Here is a 21409-nt window from a genome sequence, read left to right on the forward strand (position 1 = left end):
TAAGGTGACATGAAAACAATTGTTCATGAGCAACATGATCATTTCTAAATTTGGGAGGTAAAGCACAAAAAATGCAATAGTTGAAGATGGTAAAGTGTAATTTAACCATTTTAAATTTATCATATCTTATATTTTTCTTCCCAATATTTAATCGGGTCAATCCGCAACACAACCCGACATAGACATGATGATGTGTCCCCAATACCCGAATCCGAATCCGGTTAAAGTTTCCCATACCCGGCCTTTTGGGGTCCAATGGAAAGCAATTTCTTATATAACGCTTCCTTAGCCAGTTAGCCGCCGGAAAAACCCTAGCTTACAGAATTCTCTCTCTGGTAATTCTCTACTTCTCTGTTGTTGTTTCATTTTCCTGCTTTTACTATCTGGATGTTTGAGCTTTCTGTCAGTTCCAGACAATGTAGGAAAGGGTGTAGTAAAGTTTTGATCTTTCCTCTGTCTTCCCCATGGTTATTAGATCCCAAATTATCTTATTTTTCTCTAATTGCTAGCTTTTTTTTTTTTTTTTTTCCCCTTTTGTATTGGATTTAAATTGGGTTTTCAGTTTTTAGTGCTTTAATCTTATCATATAGATTGAGTAATTTGTTGCTTTTGATGGTTTATTTATCGTAGGTGGGAATACCTGAAGTGGGTCACTGAGAAGGCTAAGTTTCAATCATGAGGTATTTAAAATTTCTGTCTGATGAATAATGTTTGTGCTTTCTCGACGTCTTGCTGATCATGGATGTGGATGAGATTGAGAGTTGTGGGCACTTTTTTGCATTTTCTTGTAAAAATAATTTAAAAGGGTCGAAACCCAGAAGAAAGTAGTTGGGAAGGTCTTTTGGCTCCTACTGCTTACCAATCCCACAGCCAATTAAGCTATCTAATATTACTCGACTGCAATATTATAGTTTTGTGTTTGTTTTTTTGCTTTGGAAAAATAATCTTATAATTTAAATCAATTGGTGCAAGAAAACCTTTAAATTATAAATTCTATAGTTAAACATAGAAAATAAATAGTAATGCTAGACAGAATGAGATAAAGACCGTAAATATTAATTGTATTCTCAATTTTTCAGAAAACGAAAAATAAATCAATAAAGATGTCACCAGATTCCAGAAGTTGATAAACCTCATGATTCATTATAGCAACCCTTATCATCCTTCTCGATAATATTTGGATTGGATTGCAAACACGTGTTTGAAAAATAATTTCCCACAAAATAAAATAAAAAGGAGAAAAAATTTCATATACTCCCATGGAAAAATGAAAGAAAGAATGCCCTCTACTAATATTAATTGTTGCTTTACAAAATATTTTACAGATTCAGTTCTCTGTAATGGATAGATTGTGCTTGTTATTTAGTTAAAGCATTTAAACTGAAATCTTGGTTGGTTAACTTGTGAGGCTTTCTTGGCTCTTGTTCATTGTAGGTTTGTTATTTTAGACAGACAGGGATCATTGGCTTTTTTTTGAGGATGGTTATTGATATGTTACAGGATAATGCCTTGCTATTTAATCTAGAAATGGCTTACTTACTACTTTGATTGTATGGCATATGTATCTGCTGGATGTTATTTTCTGATACTATCTGTAATGTCTCACTATTTCTATTCATATTTTTGCAGTAAGCTTCAGAGTGATGCACTCAGGGAGGCTATTTCTACTATCGTGACCGAATCAAAGGAAAAGAAGAGGAACTTTACTGAGACTATTGAACTCCAGATTGGACTGAAAAATTATGATCCCCAAAAGGATAAGCGTTTCAGTGGTTCTGTGAAGTTGCCACACATTCCTAGGCCCAAGATGAAGGTTTGCATGCTTGGAGATGCTCAGCATGTTGAGGAGGTGATATTGCTATTTCAGTTTTGTAATAAAATAATGATATAAAAACTTTGATTTCATTGTAGCCTCTGTTCTTTGATACAAAATCTACTCCTGTATTTAACTTTGTGAAAAATGAACCCCCTGATTGTTTAAATAGAATTTCCACTCAATTTCCACTTTATTTATTTATTATTATTATTAATTTTTTAATTTGTTCATCAAAATATTTCAGGCTGAGAAGATAGGTCTGGACTATATGGATGTTGAATCTTTGAAGAAGCTCAACAAAAACAAGAAGCTAGTGAAGAAACTAGCAAAGAAATACCATGCTTTCTTAGCATCAGAAGCCGTGATCAAACAGATCCCTCGTCTTTTGGGCCCTGGTCTCAACAAGGCAGGTTGGTGCATAATGGGTTGATTCATGTCATCAATATCAGTATAAATTTTAGGAAATGTATTTTATTTTATTTATTCACATAGTTATTGTTTTAGGCTTTATGTATGTATATATACACACACACACATAACTGGTTTTTATTAATTATTTATTTTTGTTATTGATCAGCTATTGGCATATCAAGCCACTGCTTGAAACAATATGAAAATAACCATTTTAAACTAATATCCAATATTTAGTTGATATATCATGATTAACGATAAATGTTTGAATACATTTTTTTTTTATATGATTTTTAGTTGTGTGTGTGGTATTTCAATTATATTTATTTTCTAAATTCCAAACCACAGCGCACCCCCGGTGCCACCCCCCCCAAAAAAAAAAAAAAAAAAAAAAAAGCATTGGGGAGCTTTGTTTGATATCTCAACAAGTATGGTACATGCATTTTCATGCCTTGTGCAATAACAAGTTCCTATTTACTTGCCAAATAGGAAAATTCCCCACCCTTGTTACTCATCAAGAGTCCCTGGAGTCTAAAGTTAATGAGACGAAAGCAATGGTGAAGTTCCAATTGAAAAAGGTTCTTTGCATGGGAGTTGCAGTGGGAAATCTTTCCATGGAGGAGAAGCAGATCTTCCAAAATGTGCAAATGAGCGTTAATTTCCTTGTTTCACTGTTGAAGAAGAACTGGCAGAATGTAAGTTGAAGTTACAAAGTTAGCTTTGTTTAGATCATTAATTAGTTGTGCAAATTTGTTGTTGTTTTCTTTGCTGCTGAGTAGCTTGGCTATATAATTTACTGTTACCCAGCAATTTCTCTTTTTCTTGTCATGTTTTAAAGTAATATTTTGTATCGAGCTTATTTTTCTAAAATGAAAAGTGTTTTAGTATTGTTCCTGATATATGGGATTGGAAAAGGTGTGTACTCTATATAAAGAAGGCAAACGTGGTGGCAAAAGTGTATTTGAAAGCCGACTTTTATAAAGAGAAGTAATTGAGAATTGGAAAAAGGTTATTAAGTAGACGAATAAAAATTGTGTTTGAGCTAGCCTAGCTGCAATTTGGCTTTAATTTTGAATGATTATGCTCTATTTAAGAGAGTGTCTGATGATGTATAATTTTTTTGTTGGGAAAATCAGGTCAGGTGCTTGTACTTGAAGACTACCATGGGGAAGCCACAACGCATATTTTGAGTGTTATGTTATTAAGTATTCTATCGTAAACCCAGCTGGGAAGGTTTTGTAGTGGAGCTTGGTTACTTGTAGAAAGTGTGCTTGTTTTATTGTGATACAAGGACAGGCGGGGGTATTTTGTAGTTGGTTGGCTGTTCTACCTTTGTTGTTGGTCTTAAATTATGCTTCTTATTATTGATGGCATTTGTGATACTTTTTATATTTTTTTATTTTTCCTTGTTGGAAACTGGAAAGCAACTTTTAAATTTAAATTTTATATTAAAAATCTAATTTTAAATTTTAAAATTCTCTTATTATCGGATGCTGCTGCTGCATTAGCAAACTAAAAAGAAAATAACAGATTATGTAGTTTGCGAACAAATAAGAAAGATTAATTAATTTTACGAGGCTGAGTATTCTTTTTGTGATTTGTAATTAAGAAATTGTGAAACGAAAGTAGATGTTTTATTTAATTTTAAGAGCAGTCAAATAATTTGAAAAATATTTCATCGAAATGAGTATTGTTACTTATGACGAAAAGCTTTTATGGAGGAAGATTGGTCTGCTGAATCAAACAAAAGTTTAATCCGGTGTTTGCTTCATTTGAAACGAACATGTGATAAGATTGCTAAGTTTGTTATTTTGGAATGTTTATTTTTATTTGTATAGGTAAAAAGTGTGACTAATCACTTGATAATACCTATAATTGCCAACAACAACAATAATTATAATAAAGAAAGGGGGAATCCAATCCAAGTGGAAGTGGTAAAAGGCATAAAGGGGAGGGAGCCGACAATGGCATCGAAGGGTCAGGGTTAATTGAGCAAGTTTGATTAGTTTTTTGGTTTTTTATAGTTTGGTTTCGTTTTGGGTATTGGCAGTGGTGGGGTATTAATTTATGGGTCGTAGTGGGCTTTCAAGAGACGCCAAAAGCCAATATTCGCTCTTATAAAAATAAAGACATCAAAACCCCTTTTCTGATACCATTGCCTCGCTTTCTCCGCTCCTATTACTTTTTAACAAACCATACTTCAAACACTTTCTCTTCCTCTCTTCCGATTCACTGTCATTATCTATTCTTCTGTAAGTCCCTCAATCTCTCTCTCTCTCTCTCTCTCTCTCTCTCTCTCTATATATATATATATATATATATGTATTGTATATGACGGAGTGATAGTGGTTAGATCTGTGGTATGTGGGAAAAATGAGTTTTTGATGGTTGGGTTTGGTCTCAATCGATGATTTTGAAGTTTTCTTGGATTGTATTTATGGATCTAGTATCTATGTTTGTGGGGATTTGGTATTTTCAAGTGGGGACCGTCAATGGCCTTTGATTCTTTCTGATCTCCCTTTGTTTGCCTACTAAAATGATAAATATTTGGATACTAAAGTTTTTCGTCTCCTTTTCTATTCTTGCTCTTTGAAAAACTTCTCTGCTGAAAACTCTATTCTTCTTTTGTTTCTTTGAACAATAGTTGCCAAAAGCTATTACAAATTTACAATTTCTGGCTCTTGATATTTCGTTGTAATCTTACTAAAACACGGTTCATAATCAAAAAAAAAAAAAAAGATCTGGCTTCTTTTTCATTAGCATATGTCTCTGCATTTATCTCTTAAGTTTCACTTGTCCTTCTGTTTAATATGTTCTCACTCTTTCTAAATGAAAGAATATCTTGGACCGAACTAACGTTGATGGCGCTTAGTTGTGTGGAGGAAGCTATATGGTTGGGATTTTTGTTTTTTTTTTTTTTGGCTTGATAGTTACGGGGTGCTTGCAAAACGCAAATTTTACAGTAAAATGATTTGTGCAAATGGTTGGTTTCAAGTTTGCGTTGTATTTCATGTTATCCTAACCTTTTCTCATTTGGGAGTATTGCTTAATTTACGGAGTTTCTAATGAAATTTGATTTGAAGCACTCAAAGAAGTTGGAGTAGATTTAGGTTCTTTTAACCCAATATAAGACTACAAGTCAGTAGATGGCCTTTGACCCTCTCATGGAAAAGGACCTTGTGAAATCATTGTAGTTGTTGATACACATATTGGCATATAGGTTAAAAGTGGTTCAATACCAATCAATTAGTTCAGAAAATGGAGCCTCGAGTGAAGAGCAGATAGCCATGAGCTTGTTTCTTCTCATAGTGCTCCAGACATCAATGGCCGTCTTGTTACTTGATGGATAGGTCGGTTCCATTTTGTGTACTTTTCTAGAGGCATACAAGATATCGGTTTGCGTTTGTAATATTCTTGTACTGACTATTGAGTAGCATGTTTGGAGTCAGTTTGGGATTTAGAGTGCCTTTTTTTTTTTCTTTTTTCTTTTTTTCTTTTTCCTATTCTTGTGGCCTTTGGGTGGAAAATCATATAACTAATTAGTGATAATGGTGCTTTTAAACTCTTTTTCTTTTGGTGATGGAACACCCTGGTTTTGCTGGAGTATTTGCTCGTACTCTGGTTAGGAAGATATTTTTTGTTTGTTAATGCTGATGGGCCACTTGCTGAAGCCCTGGGTCTTGACTAGGCTGTTAAACAGGTGGGGCTGTGTTTATCTTGGCTAAGTTTCAGTCTTAACTAGAAGGGAAAAGTAAAGAAAGAAAATAAAATAAACTTTGCTAGAAAAGAGAGAGATTTTGATAATTATATGTACTAATTTGCATATACTAGAGAAGAGAGATGTGTCAGAATCCTTCTATATTTTTAGCTTCTTTAGATGCCTAATTTCTCTGTTTTTATATCTGACTGAGTTTATTTGCATTATTCCGATAACTTGGTGTCATCTTGCCTCCACTGGTTGGTAATGAGTTACTAAGCTTATTAAAATGTGTTTTATGAATTCAGAGGCAAACGTGTCAACCATGTCGACTGTAAGCTGTCCCTCCCATTGCGCATTTAGATTTGCACCCCGTAACCAAACCACCAATGCTTTTGTTAAAAGCCCATCCTCTATTGCATCTGTAAGGAATATCTCCAAGACTTTTGGGCTGAAATCATCCCCCACATTTAGAGCATCAATGGCAGTGTACAAGGTTAAACTCGTAGATAAGGAAGGCAAAGAGAAAATATTCGATGCTCCGGATGATGCATACATCCTAGATTCAGCCGAGAATGAAGGAATCGAGTTGCCGTATTCTTGCAGGGCTGGAGCTTGCTCCACTTGTGCAGGGAAGATGGTAAGTGGTTCTGTGGATCAGTCGGATGGTTCATACCTTGATGAGAAACAAATGGAGGAGGGTTACGTGCTGACATGTGTCTCATACCCGACTTCAGATTGTGTGATTCATACTCATATGGAAGAAGAACTTTACTGATTGCATTTGTGGTGTGGAATATGAGCACTGGGGTTTTAATTTGTACCCTTTTAGTTTTTTTTTTTTTTTTGGTCTTTTAAGGAATGTTTGTTATGAAAAGCCATCTGTGTGGTTGATTGTTAAATTTTCAATGGTTAGAGACAGAATCCTGCTGAGACAGACCGAGAATAATCTTGGTTAAAGATACATTTCTTTCTAAATTTCCTTTTACTTACGATGCCAAATTGGAAGGTGAGACAATCATACGAATTCGCATTTGCTGTCTCCATAATGTTTACCTCCAGAGACTTGATATCTACTACCTTGGATGATTGGTTGATTTGAGAACCGTTAGTCTTTATTTGATCATTTATATATATATATATATATATATATATTGTTTTAAAATAATATATTATTAATGTAGTGTTTCTGTGGCTCTTGATTTGATTTTTCATATTATATGTTTTTATTTTTTTCCTTAAATTTGTAGCATATGATGATTTAGAATTTTAATAAAAGTTTGACAACAGAATGATAGATGAGAAAAGTAATGAATATTTTCGGTCATTTACTTGGTTAAGTGTTTCAATTTGGCTGGGTCATTTACTTGGTTAAGTGTTTCAATTTGGCTGGTAGACTGATGATTGCCACCTTTAAACAAAGACATAATTTGGTTCGAGGATAATCTGGAGATGGCAAGTGCCAAGAGGATAATTTGGTGAGAAAATGTTGATAAAGATAATTAAAGCTGCAGATGAACAATTAAGAATTGAGGAAGGAATGCATGTATGTATGGTATAGGCGCTACGAATGCAAAGTGGGCAATCAAGTTCCCTGAGACCAAATGAAATGAAAGATAAGGGAAAGGTCCCTTGCTGTGAGTTTGAGTCGGAAAGCAAAACAACAAAATTAAACCAAAAGCCGTCCCTAAACCAATTCAAACAAGAAAAATGACATTGTAATTACCAATCAGTCGAACTTTCACATAGGCCTGCACAAACAATGCAAAACCTCACCATCTTCCACATTTCCTCTTACCCTATAAAAGCACCCCATTTTATACAACATTTCTCACCATCCAAGCGGCGTTCTAAGCAAATTGAATCAAATTTATACTTGTCAAACTCCATGGCCATCCATAAAGCATTCCTTACGGTAATTATCTCAGTCGCCTTATCCCAGATGGCTATGGCCGGAGACCCTAACATCCTCACCGACTTCATAGTTCCCTCCAACGTTACTTCCGTAGATGGAAACTTCTTCACATTTACAGGCATGCGTGCCCTAGTTGATGCAGCTCCTCCTACAGTCTTCAAGGTCTCCAAAGCAAGCTTGGTTGAGTTTCCATCTCTTGATGGCCAAAGTGTATCCTATGCGGTCCTTCAATTCCCTGCCAGTTCTACAAACCCTCCACATACACATCCTCGATCTGCTGAGCTCCTTTTCCTTGTTGATGGTTCTCTTCAAGTAGGTTTTGTGGACACCACAAATAAGCTCTTCACCCAGAGCTTGCAAGTAGGAGACCTGTTTGTGTTTCCAAAGGGACTTGTTCACTTCCAGTTTAATGCTGATCCACAGAAGACTGCTTTGGCAATTTCTGCATTTGGAAGTGCAAACGCAGGGACTGTTTCTCTTCCAAACACTTTGTTTACTTCTGGGATTGATGACAATGTGTTGGCTATTTCTTTCAAAACTGATGTTGCCACCATTCAAGCTCTCAAGGCTGGTCTTGCCCCTAAGCCCTAATTAAGCCTACCTATCTAGCTAGTTGGTATTTTATATATGCAAACTGTTTTGAATTTTTGCATTTGAATAATTTCCTTTCCATACGATGAAAAGGCTGTGTGTGACCTTGATGTACCAGTTGGGATTTGCGATTTATTACATTTTCTAAAATATATTTTTTTAATCATTATACAAGCAGTAATTGTTGAACTAATTGGTTAGTATAATCTAAAACTGCTTTAAAAATATATGTATGAAAAAGTTGAACCCATCTAATAAGAGGAAATTAATTAACCATGTTATAAATACAATCAGATTCAAATAAGATCTTCAATATTAAAACTACCATTTGATTTTTTTTTTTTTAACTCTTGAATTATATTAAAGAATTATTTAAAATTATATTTATTAATTATCGGATCGTGATAGGATTTATTTCCTAAAATAAGATTTTAATGTGTTAATAAATTTTTATTTTATCATTTTAAAATTTAAATCCTAATTTTGATGTGATTAAAAAGGTTAATAAAGAAATGTGATATTAAAATTATTAGACTGACCCTAACTCTATAAATATATATATAATGCAGTACATGCAAAAATAGATGTTGGGTACATGTATGCATATGTGTGCGATTCCAATGATGCATTGATTTAATTTATGCCTTGGGGGGGGGGGGGGGGGTGGGGGGTTAATACGTGTCTAATGTGAAAGGGTGAAAAGGGTCAAATGGCATAATTAATTTTAGATATAACGTACTAGATACATGTACCAATTAAGATGCATAGATTACATGAAGTTAAAAATGCTATAGATATATATATATATATATATATATATATATACACTATATAGTTGTAGTAATATATCAAATAATCAATGAAGAAAAACAATATGTACCTTAATTGGATCAAGGATGCTGAAAGCAGGCAGTCAGTGGTACGTACGGGTAATTATTCTAGAAAAACATATACTTCTTTTACTTCCTTTTCCTGTTCGTTTAGCGTTTCTTATTAATTTTCTCCAATGTATGTTTAATTTTATAAGAAGCAGCGTAAACTCTTACTTTCTTGAGATATTCTATCGACGATAATTAACAATTACCAATTGTCCTTGGTGTGCACCGTAATTAATGAAATTTAAGGAGTAAATTGATCAAATTTTTTTAGTTTAGGAATTTTTAAAATTTTTTTTTTGGGGGAAGAAATTAAAAATGATTGATACATTAAGAAAGATTACCAAGAACATCAGCTCGTAACAGAATTTGAAGCCAAAAAGGAGCTTCTTCTAACCAAATACAAGAATCAACAGAATTAGCTAGTTAATAGGTAAGGAATGAGTCCACATTGTTAGTGCATCTAGGAGAACAGTGGTGACAAGAGAACGAAGGCCAAGTCCCGAAGAGAGAGATTTAACCAAATCCAAGACAAAACACTCCGCTAGCAAGCTTTCAGAGATATCCAAAAATCATATATAGAGTAACAGCTTGTTTTGAATCAGTCTCCACTACCGGGGCCCTAAGAAAAAGCACAGTCAATAGCAACGAGAAACTTGGTTGCAGATTGGCTTCAATAAAGCTGCCATGGTCAGCTCCCCTTTGTCATTCCGAATCACAGCTGCTACACCAGACGCTTGTTTGTCCATGTGGTAACCACCATGCATCCACATTGAGCTTCAAAATTCCAGTATCAGGAGGCTTCCATGCATCTCAACCACAACGTCCATGCATGCATGGGTGCGCGCTAGCTGAAGTGGGAGGCTCTCATAATTTGCTTCCACAAAATCTGAATCCAAACACGCAACCTCCTGATCAAGCAGATGTTTAGGTGATTCCCCCCACATTACCATGCAATGTGGCATTCCTACAATCCCATGTAACCAAAGCGATAAATCGATTGTGCCAAACCTGCTATTCAGTCTCTCTTCATAATCCTTAAACTCAACACCCACTAATCTACAAATTAATATCTGCAAAAGTAGACAAATCTTATTGATTAATTTCTTGAGATAATTTATATATATATATTTAAAAAAAAAAAGAAAAAAAAAAAAAGTCTCTTTCCACACCTCACGAGCTTCTACTAAAATACCATAAAGAGTGAGTACTTCAGTTTCCCATTGCACAACTGCAAGGAATTCGCTTGAGGAAGAATATCATGTGTAGCCCTCCAAAGGAAAAAATTTCACTACCCCCATTACTGGCAGAACCCAAACACTTAGATAATTTGGGTCCTTTCTTTCAGATCCATTGCAACCCAGAAACCCGAGCCAACATAATAATGGCCACCATTTGTAAAATTCCAAGCCCCCTACTTATCCTTCAACTCCAACACCACCAATGGGAATCAATTAAAATTAAGCTAGCGGACAATGCTGCACAAAAAATTGAAGAAAGCCCTTTGTATTTCTTTTCTTCTCTTCTTCACCGTTTTAATTACTTTTCTTTATTTTGCATTGAAATATATATATAGAGTATTTCTATTTTTCTTTTGTATTGAATCTTATAATATTGTACACTAGTGGAACGTGGAAACGTGATTGACTTTGGTCAAATCTTAATTTCCTCCCTTGCAGTCCAAGATGTCACATGATTTTACACGAGATATGTTGAATTTAGCGTGCAAGATATGCCATTGAGATTTGACGGTAGCCATGTGTGTGTATTTAAAACTTGGCCTATAAATATCACAAGGCATTTATTCCACATTTAAAGAAGCACTTGTGAAAAGAAATCCATGTGGTTGAGCTCCACTCATAATTGACTACAATCAATTAATTAATTATTAAGAAAAATTCCATTTAAATCTCCTCAATTTTCTTTTAATTACATATAAATTTTATATTCTAAAAAAATTATCATCAATTTTTTTTTTAATTTTCTATATCTATCAAAGTAAATTTATTTATCAGGTTTTATTACTTAATTTTAATAGTTAAATACTAAATTTTTGTTTCTGCAATTTTATTCAACCATAAAATATTGATTTTTAACATTTCTTTAGTTTTTAATTGCTAAAATTTAAAGTGGTATAAATCTGTTTTCATAGATATGAAAAACTAAAAGGAAATTCATGATAATTTTCAAAAAGTGAGATTTAAGTGCAATTATAACCAACCATGTGGCTCCTTTGTATGGCTCAACATGTTGTTGGTTTATCTTGTGTTCTTATTTGGCTTGAGGAAGGTCCTGACGGACACACTCCTTTCCTTCAAACTAACACCTGTTTTCTGGCTTTCAGTTGAATGAATTATTATTTTTCTTTTAAAAAAAGAGTATAATTAAAACAAAATTGAAAAAATTTAAATAGAATTTCCCCTTAATTATTATTATTATTATTATTATTATTATTTAGTAAGAGTCCCCTTAATAATATCGACTCACCCATCAACATCCAAATTCTTACCATTAAATTTCAAAATTGCTAAAATTGTCTACAATATGTTGTATATAAATAATTGAAACCTTTAGTCAACAATTTCAAGTATATATTAAGAATCGCGTAATATTAAATATATATATATATATATATATATAAGCTACTTCAAAAGAGATTTACCAAAAACTAAAAGGGAAATACAAAGATCTTAATTACTACATTCTTCATACACAAAGCCATACATATATTATTATTATTATTTTTTTTTTTTTGGCTTAAACACAGAGCCATACATATATACATGCATATATAAGTATGTTATCCATATAGCAGACTGAATGTAGTCTTTCAACCCACTAATTATATATTAATTGAGAGGCAAGCTATAGGGTAGAAAGTAAACAAGCACTATTAATTCAAGGTATGCCTATGATAGGGAAGAAAGGAATGTAGTAGCTTGAAGGTGCTAGGCCCCACTCAGGAGGCAGAGGAAGATCAACGGTCTTGGATGAAGCAACCTTGCAATGAACTTGATTTGTGTTTGAAGGGCAGGACGTGTAAAAGGCAAGAGGAGTGGCAATAGTAAGAGAGTCTGAGTGAGTGGTGTTGATGACCTGGGATGTCATCAGTTTCTTTGAGGCATAGAGCTGCTTTGGACCACCAAGAAGCTTTGCAAGGCAATTCAATGCCTTCGGACCAGATTTTGAGATGTCTGTGGGAAGTTGTGTTTCAAATGACCCATCATTCTTTGTGGTTGCCATACTCATTTTCTTCACTTGATCGCACTTCACTAGAATTTTAATTCCTGAAAACATCCAAGGAAATTCATAATACATATTCAATCTTAAGTGGGTCTAAAAATAAACTAAATATTTTTTTTAATACATAGATAGTCAAACAAGAACAATAATATTTATGCTTTCAAGTCTAATTTTCAGAGATCCCCTGCACGGATGTGGGTTTAGGGGAACATAATTGGTTCCTTCAAGTATGACATCTAATCGTCTAGCGCAACATCGATCACTATGCATACACAATTCTTACCCGCAGAAAAATGACTAGGTTGAAGAAACTAAGTAGTCCTTGTTTGACCATGAAATAGAAATTATATTCTGGTTTGAAAGACAGCCACCTTGCAACTTTTAGAAATGCTAAGGTTTTTCTTATGCAGTATATGTTATCATAAGATGAAAAAATAATAATAATAATAATAAATAGAGAATTAGATATGTAACTAAAAATGGGGGGATAAAGAGACATACCGGAGAGGTCATAGTTCGCTTTGCAATCAAGGCAAGAGACTTTGGCCTTCACAATTTGGGTGCTCGTTGAGAGCTCAACATTTGCAAAGACCAACGCAATTAGAAGAAGAACAAGTGCTGTGAAGTGAGGAGGAAGCGCCATGGAAAGAAAGAAAAAAGCAGTACTAGAAATAGTGGTAGATGCTAACTAGATAGAGAGAAGAAGACAGTACTAGTGTGAAAAGAAGGAAAGAAATTATAGGGTTATAAAGAGAGACTTGTACGTGACCATATTAAATGAAAGGCCCCACTGCAGAGTTTAGTAGTTGGTGTTAATGAAGTGCAGTGATTTTTCAAAGTCCGGGATTCTCTCTCTCTTTCTGTTTATATCTACATATATATATATATATATATGATCATATATATATATATGATCACAACATAATCTTAGATTAATAATCGTATCATCATCATATGCATGTCAATTTCAGATTTTCTTTTTCACTCTTTTTCTTGCAAAAAAGAAAAAAAATTGGAAATGGGTCAAAATAGGAGAGGCCTAAGCAATCTTTTTGTTTACAAGCGATAGCTTTTGTAAGGATACAGAGAATGAGGCAGCATATATACATTTGAATTGGCATATTTTAGAGAATCTTAAGATGAGACACACTCATATTAGGTGAAAAAACCATTTAACAACCTTTTAGGAGGAGGTACACAAAATCTGAAAATTAATTAATTGATTGAGACACATACAATGAAAACATTATTAGGCATCCAGATGATCTCATAATTAAGGGGTCGGAATTTGGTATAGCTAGGAACCCACAGAACAGTTCCATATATATTTTGAAAAGAAAAAACCCAAGTGACCAAATTGTCCTGTGTTTGAGTCAAATCCGATGGAGTTGGATTATTATTTGGTTTCCAGATTACATTGCAGACGGTAGATCAACTTAGCTATCAGGGCATTAATGTTGTTGCAGAAAGGTAGGTGAGGGTTTGCCTTTAATACTACAAGATCCTACAAACAAAAGCTGAAAAAGGTTGTTTGAGAGAGAGACATACTTTTTTCTTATAGATTTAGACAAGGAAGAGGGAACAAAGGCATTAATTCTTTATCATATGGTCATGTTTAATTAGAGGTCCAATTAATCATGCCCCAAGCCAGATTGCCTATGACTCTGGGCACTTGTGAAGGTTTTTCTTTTTGGTACTTGCGAAGGGTTAGCTCTAAGAATTTACTGCAACACCAAGGGCCAAATTAATGAGGTATATATATATATATATAAGCGTCCTTCTTTTATATTTGCATACACTTAGAGGTCAATGTATAGTGTTAGTGTTCCCCTGAAATACACGCCAAAACATTCACATCTGATCGATCTGCACATGTTGAGAACCAGTATTCTCATTCAATAAATCGATCGAATAATCCATCCTTTTTCCTAATTGAAAAAGTATATTCTACATATATATGAAGTCGCAACATATATAACAGTAACCAAAACTCCTTCACTCTGTTTGTAAGTGAATGATCAACTTGTAATATTGCATATACATAATGTGTATATATTATGGATGCCATTGTGCGTTTGCTAGCTCACTCCAAATCAACATATGATGTTCCTAGATCTACCGAACGAATTCTTTAATGAATTTTCCATGAAACTAGAAGAAAAGGTGTCTGACATCAAAATTGTATACTTTCAGGTCTCAAGTATATTGCAAAATAATGAAGCATGTCTACAGAATTAATATGGATCCATAACTATATATATATATATATATAGGTATATACATCTATGAACGTTATTAAATACACAATCTCTAGCACATATAAAGACATTAAATCATATATAGTCTTGTGAGATCACACTCTTAATTATAATTATAACAAGCTAAAAATTTCATATTAATTAAAGTAATGTTAGAGAGGTTGTTTAGATTAGAAGACAACTTAGTGGTAAAGTCCAATTTATTTCAGACTAATTATATATAGTATACAAAACACAAAAATGGTTGATAATATGGAAAATTAAGAGAATTTGACTAAACCAATAAATTAAATAGGTAGAGAAAAACACAAGAAGATAGCTAAACGTACCATCCATGAAGCACAAATACAAGTAGGTGAAGCCACATATAAATGTAATAGATGCATGGTTATGAAATTTCTTAAATATTGTAATAATTTTCTTCTGTATGTCAATAATTTAGATGTACGGACATCCATATTCCAACTGTGTCGACAGAGAAAGAGAAAGAGAGAGAGAGAGAGAGCATTGAATTGGGAAATGGGAAAACATTTACAACAGCTTCAAAGTCAAAGGTAGAAAGGTAGATGGAAGAAATACAAACGCGACGAAGGTCCATGAATTTTGCAACAGAGGACATTAATCAAGCCCTTCGTTGGCCCTTAGATTACTAGAGTCTGCAGAGCGAGCGACCTGGTTATATTTGTGGGATTCTCTTTTCTTGTGGTCACCGTAAAGATACAGTGTATATCATATAGGGTATATTACATTCAATATTTTTAAGGTTTTTTTTTTATTATAATTGGATATTTTTGTGTTTATATTTTTATAATTTCATGAATATATCTGGTTGTAAATAACAGAAACCTCAAAGGTGTACAGTGTAATAATTGTTAAAGTTGGGCCTAGGCCCACTAGTGTGAATGATATGGGTTTTTGGTTGTTGAGTTTTGATATAAAATTTTTATTTATTTATTTAAATAAAATAATATTTTTGATATAGTGGGAGAGAGTTTTACAGGAGAAAAAAACTCCTTATGAGAGTTTGAAGGTTGCACGTACGGTAACGTTCTTTTTCAATTTTATTTTTGGAGAGAAATACAGAAAGGAAAAAGAAAAGAAAAGAAACAGTGGTAAAGTGAAGATACACAGAGACTTCGAAGAGAAAAGCTTCAGAGGTGCTGTATCAGAAAGTTTTTGCAGACGTTGTATCCTGGGAGACGTTCGCTACAAAACTCCTGCACCGGTGGGCGTAAAACGTCTTAAGGACACTGTGGTATCACACAGGCCTCGGTCAACCTTTGTAGAAAGTAGATCAATTTCAAAGACCTACAGGTTCTAAAATGCTGTATTGATTTTGTATTTATTTTTATTTATTTTGTATTAAATTGTCCACATATATTTACATATATTCATCCATGATATCATACCAACAATCTTAAGACGTTTTATAATTTTTATATATGTAAATATAATGTGGAAATTTAAGTTGTTTATTATGTTATTGTTTACTGTTAAATATTTCTATGTGTGTTTCACCATTGAAACAAGGAAAAAAAAAAAATTTGGCAAACCCGTGGGTATAAAAATTTATGGGTAATTATTAATTTTTTGTTTTTGATCAAAAATCTTTCCAAAATTGAATTACCCATAAATTTTTAAATATTTTGGTGTTTTTTTGGTAATTTTTTGGCCACTGGGAGAGTGGAAAAGACGAGGAAAATTGTTGCTGGGTCGTATGACCCGTTTACCAGAGAAACCGGGTCCAAATGACCCGGTTGAAGGTTGAAGAAGAAAAGAAATAGGGTTTGGGCTGTTTCTGAAAGGCTGGGCCGGTTTTTCTAATGTTATTAAGTCAGGCCCAGTTCTAAAGCCCAGACTAGGTTAGAACAGGCTACTGTTCAACCCAGGACCCAGCCCGATTGAGATCAAGGCCCAAGAGACCCGGTCCAATGGCAAATGGGCTTACACATGTCGCAAAAACAATGAGCCACGTGTCCACCAATGGATGGAACACGTGTCGACCTGATACATATGACACGTGTCTCATTCTCGGACGGCCACGTTTCATGCACTGGACAGTCCACGTGTCTAAATAGTGCCAACAGGATCGCCACGTGGCATGTCCACATCATCAGTGCGATGACGTGGCCTGGTGCCACGTCAACATGGGTATGACATGGCGGTGACACGTCACCAGGATGATGATGTGGCATGGTGATATGTCAGCGGGCTGATGACGTGGCATGATGCCACGTATGCCGAGCGATGACGTGGCGTGGTGCCACGGCATCACTTTGATTATGTGGTGGTGCCACGTCAGCAGCATGATGACGTGGCATGGGGTGCCACGTCAGCCTGTGATCAGCCACGTCAGCATGGCGACACGTGGCATGAACAGTGCCGGTGAATAGTGAATGTGAATAGTGTTTTTGGGGTGTATACAATAATTTTTTGTGGTGTATTCAGAAACCCTAAAAATCATTTTTTGTGTGTTTTCCTTATGGAAATTGCATATAATTAGTTTGTTAATATAGAAAATAACAACTAATTGATTTCTGTTTTTGTGATGATACAGAAATGGCAAGTGGAGACAACAGGACTGTGCCCACTCAAACTTCTGGAATTCAGATGCCTCCTTCTGCTAGTCATGCGGAGAAACCTGAGAAGTTTAATGGAGCAAACTTTAAAAGATGGCAGTAGAAGATGCTATTTTATTTGACCACCCTGGGACTTACGCGGTACTTGACTGAAGATGCGCCACCCAGTAATGAAGAGAGTGATAAGGAGACTCTCATGGCGGTGGACGCGTGGAATAATTTCGATTACTTATGTCGGAATTATGTCCTGAATGGCCTGTCTGATGCCCTGTATGGTGTATACTGTGGCACGAAATCAGCAAAGGAGCTGTGGGAAACACTGGACCGAAAGTACAAGACCGAGAATGCGGGTTCAGGAAAGTTTATTACAGGCCGATTCTTGGATTACATGATGGTGGATGCAAAGCCAATAATGAATCAAGTACATGAGTTGCAAGTGCTAATTCAGGAAATGCTTGCTGAAGGGATGATAATGAATGAAGCATTGCAAGTGGCCTGAATGATTGAGAAACTACCTCCGAGTAGGAGTGACTTCAGGAATTATCTGAAGCACAAGAGAAAGGAGATGGATATGGAGGCTCTTATTAGCAAGCTTCGCATAGAAGATGACAACAGGAAGTCTGATAAGAGAACTTCGAAGCCCGTGTTGAAGGCTAATGTTGTGGAGCATGGTCAGGGCTCCAAGAATAAGAAGCAAATTGGAAAAGCTTCTAAGCTAGGGCCAAAAGGAGGAATCTCCAAGAAGGCCAAATTTCAAGGCAGGTGCTTCAACTGTGACAAGAGCTACTGAATGTAGGCTGCCAAAAAGAAAGAGGAACCAGGCACAAGTGATGGAGGACATCACTAAAGAGGTTGACGATATTGACCTAAGTGCTGTGATATCTGAGGTGAACTTGGTGGGATCTAATCCTAGAGAGTGGTGGATAGATACTGGTGCGACCCACCACGTGTGTTCGGATAGGAGTATGTTCACTTCCTTCGAACCAAAGAAGAATGGGGAGAAGCTATTTATGGGTAACTCCGCTACCTCAGAAATCCAAGGTGAGGGCAAAGTAATCCTGAAGATGACCTCAGGGAAAGAGCTGATTCTGAATAATGTATTGTATGTTCCAGACATTCGCAAGAATCTGGTATCTGGATCGCTGCTGAGCAAACATGGTTTTCGCTTAGTGTTCGAGTCAGACAAGGTTATTTTGTCTAAATTTGGGATGTTTGTGGGAAAGGGCTATGTAGTCAATGGTTTATTTAAGCTAAATGTAATGACTGTAAAGCCTAAAGATATGAATAAAGCTAGTATTTCTTCTGTTTACTTGCTTGAGTCTTCCATTTTATGGCATGGTAGACTAGGACATGTTAATTTTAATTCTCTGCGGAGATTAATTAACTTAAATCATATTCCCACATTTGAAATTGATTCCAATCATAAGTGTGAAACTTGTGTGGAAGCAAAATTAACGAGGTCATCATATCAAAGAATTGATAGAAATAACGAACCTTTGGATTTAATACATAGTGATATATGTGATTTAAAATTCGCACCGACTAGAGGTGGTAATAAGTATTTTATCACCTTTATTGATGATAGCACGAAATACTGCTATGTATACTTGCTTAAAAGCAAGGATGAGGCTATAGAGAAATTTATTCTCTATAAAACGGAAGTTGAGAATCAACTCAACAGGAAAGTTAAAGTGATCAGAAGTGATCGTGGTGGAGAGTATGTAACTCCTTTCGGAGAGTATTGTGCTCAACATGGCATAATACATGAAGTTACTCCACCATATTCGCCACAATCAAATGGTGTGGCTGAACGGAAAAATAGAACCTTGAAAGAAATGATGAATGCAATGTTGATAAGTTCTGGAGTACCTCAGAACTTGTGGGGAGAAGCCATTTTGTCGGAAAATGACCTTTTAAATAAGGTGCCCCGAAAAGATAAGGTAAAGACACCTTATGAGGTATGGAAAGGAAGAAAACCCTCCTACAAATATTTACGAGTGTGGGGGTGTCTAGCTAAAGTAGTAGTACCTACACCTAAGAAGGTGAAGATAGGTCCCAAAACTGTTGATTGCATCTTCATAGGATATGCACAGAATAGTAATGCATATCGGTTTCTCGTGTATAGGTCAGAAATTTCTGATATACACAAGAACACAATAATGGAATCGAGAAATGCATCATTTTTCGAACACATTTTTCCATATAAAGTGGAAGAAGGACCGAGTACGTCTAAACGAACTTATGATACTATTTATGATGATAATCATGATAGTGATCAAGAACAAGAAACTGAAGTTGAGCTTAGACGTAGCAAGAGAGTAAGAACTGAAAATTCCTACGGTCCGGATTTTCTTACTTATATGCTAGAAAGTGAATCTCAAAGCTTCCAAGAGGCCATAAATTCTCCTGAAGGGAATTTATGGAAAGAAGCGGTTAAAAGTGAAATTGATTCCATCCTGCAGAATCACACTTGGGAGTTGGTAGATCTTCCTCTAGGTTGTAAACCTTTGGGTTACAAATGGATTTTTAAAAGAAAGATGAAAGCAGATGGAACAATAGATAAATACAAGGCAAGGCTTGTAATTAAGGGATACAAGCAAAAGGAAGGCCTTGATTATTTTGACACTTATTCTCCAGTAACGAGGATAAATTCCATAAGGATGGTACTGGCAATCGCAGCATTGCGGGATCTTGTAGTACATCAAATGGATGTGAAAACAGCCTTTCTAAATGGAGATCTAGAGGAAGAGATCTACATGGAGCAACCTGAGGGTTTTACTGCTCCAGGACAAGAAAGGAAAGTTTGTAGATTGGTAAAGTCCTTATATGGACTTAAACAAGCTCCAAAGCAATGGCATCAAAAATTTGATAATGCCATGCTAAAAGATGGGTTCAAAATAAATGAATGTGACAAGTGTATCTATGTAAAAGATACAGAGAATGGATATGTTATTCTATGTTTGTATGTAGATGACATACTCATAGTAGGTAGTGACGACAATATGGTCCGAACTACAAAAGCCATGTTAAATTCTAAATTTGACATGAAAGATATGGGGCTTGCAGATGTGATTTTAGGTATGAAAATCACGAGAACTTCGAATGGAATCATTTTTAGTCAAACTCATTATGTAGATAAAATACTGGCTAAGTTTAGTAATGATGATACTAGTATAGCCAGAACACCCATAGATATGAGTTTACGCTTATCCAAAAATAAAGGAGAAGGTGTATCTCAAGTATAATATGCTAGGGTGATTGGAAGTCTGATGTACTTGATGAGTTGTACCAGACCAGACTTAGCCTACGCAATAAGTAGACTAAGTAGATACTCGAGTAATCCAAATGAAGATCATTGAAAAGGGATCGTTAGAGTACTAAGATATCTACGATATACTCGTGAATACGGACTGCACTATACAAGATATCCTGCTGTATTAGAAGGATACAGTGATGCAAATTGAATATCAGATATAAAGGATTCAAAATCCACTAGTGGCTATGTATTCACATTAGCAGGTGCAGCTGTGTCAGGACCCGTCCAAAGTTCCCCACCGGAACCCTAGACAAGCCCTGATCCCAGGGAAACCCTACCGGACCCTTCTGTGGAAGATCCGGCAGAACCTCCCCTAAGGGATGGACTTACCACAAAATTTCCTGCACTGAAAACACACTTCTATAATTGTTCCCTTATTCCTCCCACAGTACGACGAACTGGTTCCACAAATTTCAGCACTCCAAAATAAAAATACAGTAATCCAGTGCAATACAAATACATAAGTGTCCCATACAGTATACAGAGCTTTATGAAGTACTACAAAATATAGAATACAGCAAAAGTGAAAGAAATATTACAACTGCAGTAAAAAAAGAACAAGGTACTGCGCGAACAAATACAGCGAGGAAGATCAAGTCCGCTCCGAGTGAACACCGACAACCTGGTACCTAGAGGAACGGAATTTAAGAGTGTGAGATGCTAATCATCTCAGTGAGCGACCCTACTACTCTACACTATCATACCACG

At 35.2% G+C, this 21409-nt stretch overlaps 4 protein-coding genes across 6 annotated transcripts; 3 read left to right on the forward strand and 1 right to left on the reverse strand.

Moving 5' to 3' along the window:
• The first annotated feature begins 243 nt into the window (after nt 1-243).
• LOC107409964 (large ribosomal subunit protein uL1) lies at nt 244-3609 on the forward strand. 2 transcript variants are annotated; one of them, XM_016017386.4, is made up of 6 exons: nt 244-335; nt 631-680; nt 1630-1849; nt 2061-2226; nt 2717-2922; nt 3364-3609. In XM_016017386.4, the coding sequence occupies exons 2-6, from the start codon at nt 676-678 to the stop codon at nt 3415-3417; spliced, it is 651 nt and encodes a 216-aa protein (XP_015872872.1). In that variant the 5' UTR covers nt 244-335; nt 631-675; the 3' UTR covers nt 3418-3609. The 2 variants fall into 2 exon arrangements, with proteins under 2 accessions (XP_015872872.1, XP_060667931.1); XM_060811948.1 differs by having other exon boundaries at nt 256-332; nt 630-680.
• A 709-nt stretch (nt 3610-4318) lies between these two features.
• Nucleotides 4319-7029, forward strand: LOC107409976 (uncharacterized). 2 transcript variants are annotated; one of them, XM_048468265.2, is made up of 2 exons: nt 4319-4479; nt 6233-7029. In XM_048468265.2, the coding sequence occupies exon 2, from the start codon at nt 6250-6252 to the stop codon at nt 6700-6702; it is 453 nt and encodes a 150-aa protein (XP_048324222.1). In that variant the 5' UTR covers nt 4319-4479; nt 6233-6249; the 3' UTR covers nt 6703-7029. The 2 variants fall into 2 exon arrangements, with proteins under 2 accessions (XP_048324222.1, XP_015872881.1); XM_016017395.4 differs by lacking the exon at nt 4319-4479 and adding an exon at nt 5149-5577.
• A 142-nt stretch (nt 7030-7171) lies between these two features.
• Nucleotides 7172-8611, forward strand: LOC107409942 (germin-like protein 9-3). Its single transcript, XM_016017364.4, has one exon. The coding sequence runs from the start codon at nt 7687-7689 to the stop codon at nt 8428-8430; it is 744 nt and encodes a 247-aa protein (XP_015872850.1). The 5' UTR covers nt 7172-7686; the 3' UTR covers nt 8431-8611.
• Nucleotides 8612-11974: 3363 nt separating this feature from the next.
• Nucleotides 11975-13274, reverse strand: LOC107409841 (uncharacterized). Its single transcript, XM_016017269.4, has 2 exons — nt 13050-13274; nt 11975-12592 (listed from the first exon to the last, which is right to left on the reverse strand). Exons 1-2 carry the CDS (start codon nt 13189-13191, stop codon nt 12204-12206), a joined length of 531 nt encoding a protein of 176 aa, XP_015872755.1. The 5' UTR covers nt 13192-13274; the 3' UTR covers nt 11975-12203.
• Nucleotides 13275-21409: the final 8135 nt, after the last annotated feature.

Source organism: Ziziphus jujuba, chromosome 10, assembly GCF_031755915.1.
Source record: "Ziziphus jujuba cultivar Dongzao chromosome 10, ASM3175591v1".
Lineage (NCBI taxonomy): Eukaryota > Viridiplantae > Streptophyta > Magnoliopsida > Rosales > Rhamnaceae > Ziziphus > Ziziphus jujuba.

Coding starts and splice junctions, on each gene's coding strand:
- LOC107409964 (XM_016017386.4), top strand. Junction 1,850..2,060: donor ATGCTCAGCATGTTGAGGAG/GTGATATTGCTA, acceptor AAAATATTTCAG/GCTGAGAAGATAGGTCTGGA. Junction 2,923..3,363: donor TGAAGAAGAACTGGCAGAAT/GTAAGTTGAAGT, acceptor TGGGAAAATCAG/GTCAGGTGCTTGTACTTGAA.
- LOC107409976 (XM_048468265.2), top strand. CDS start 6,250: ATGTCGACTGTAAGCTGTCCCTCCCATTGCGCATTTAGATTTGCACCC.
- LOC107409942 (XM_016017364.4), top strand. CDS start 7,687: ATGCAAAACCTCACCATCTTCCACATTTCCTCTTACCCTATAAAAGCA.
- LOC107409841 (XM_016017269.4), bottom strand. CDS start 13,191: ATGGCGCTTCCTCCTCACTTCACAGCACTTGTTCTTCTTCTAATTGCG. Junction 12,593..13,049: donor AGCGAACTATGACCTCTCCG/GTATGTCTCTTT, acceptor GGATGTTTTCAG/GAATTAAAATTCTAGTGAAG.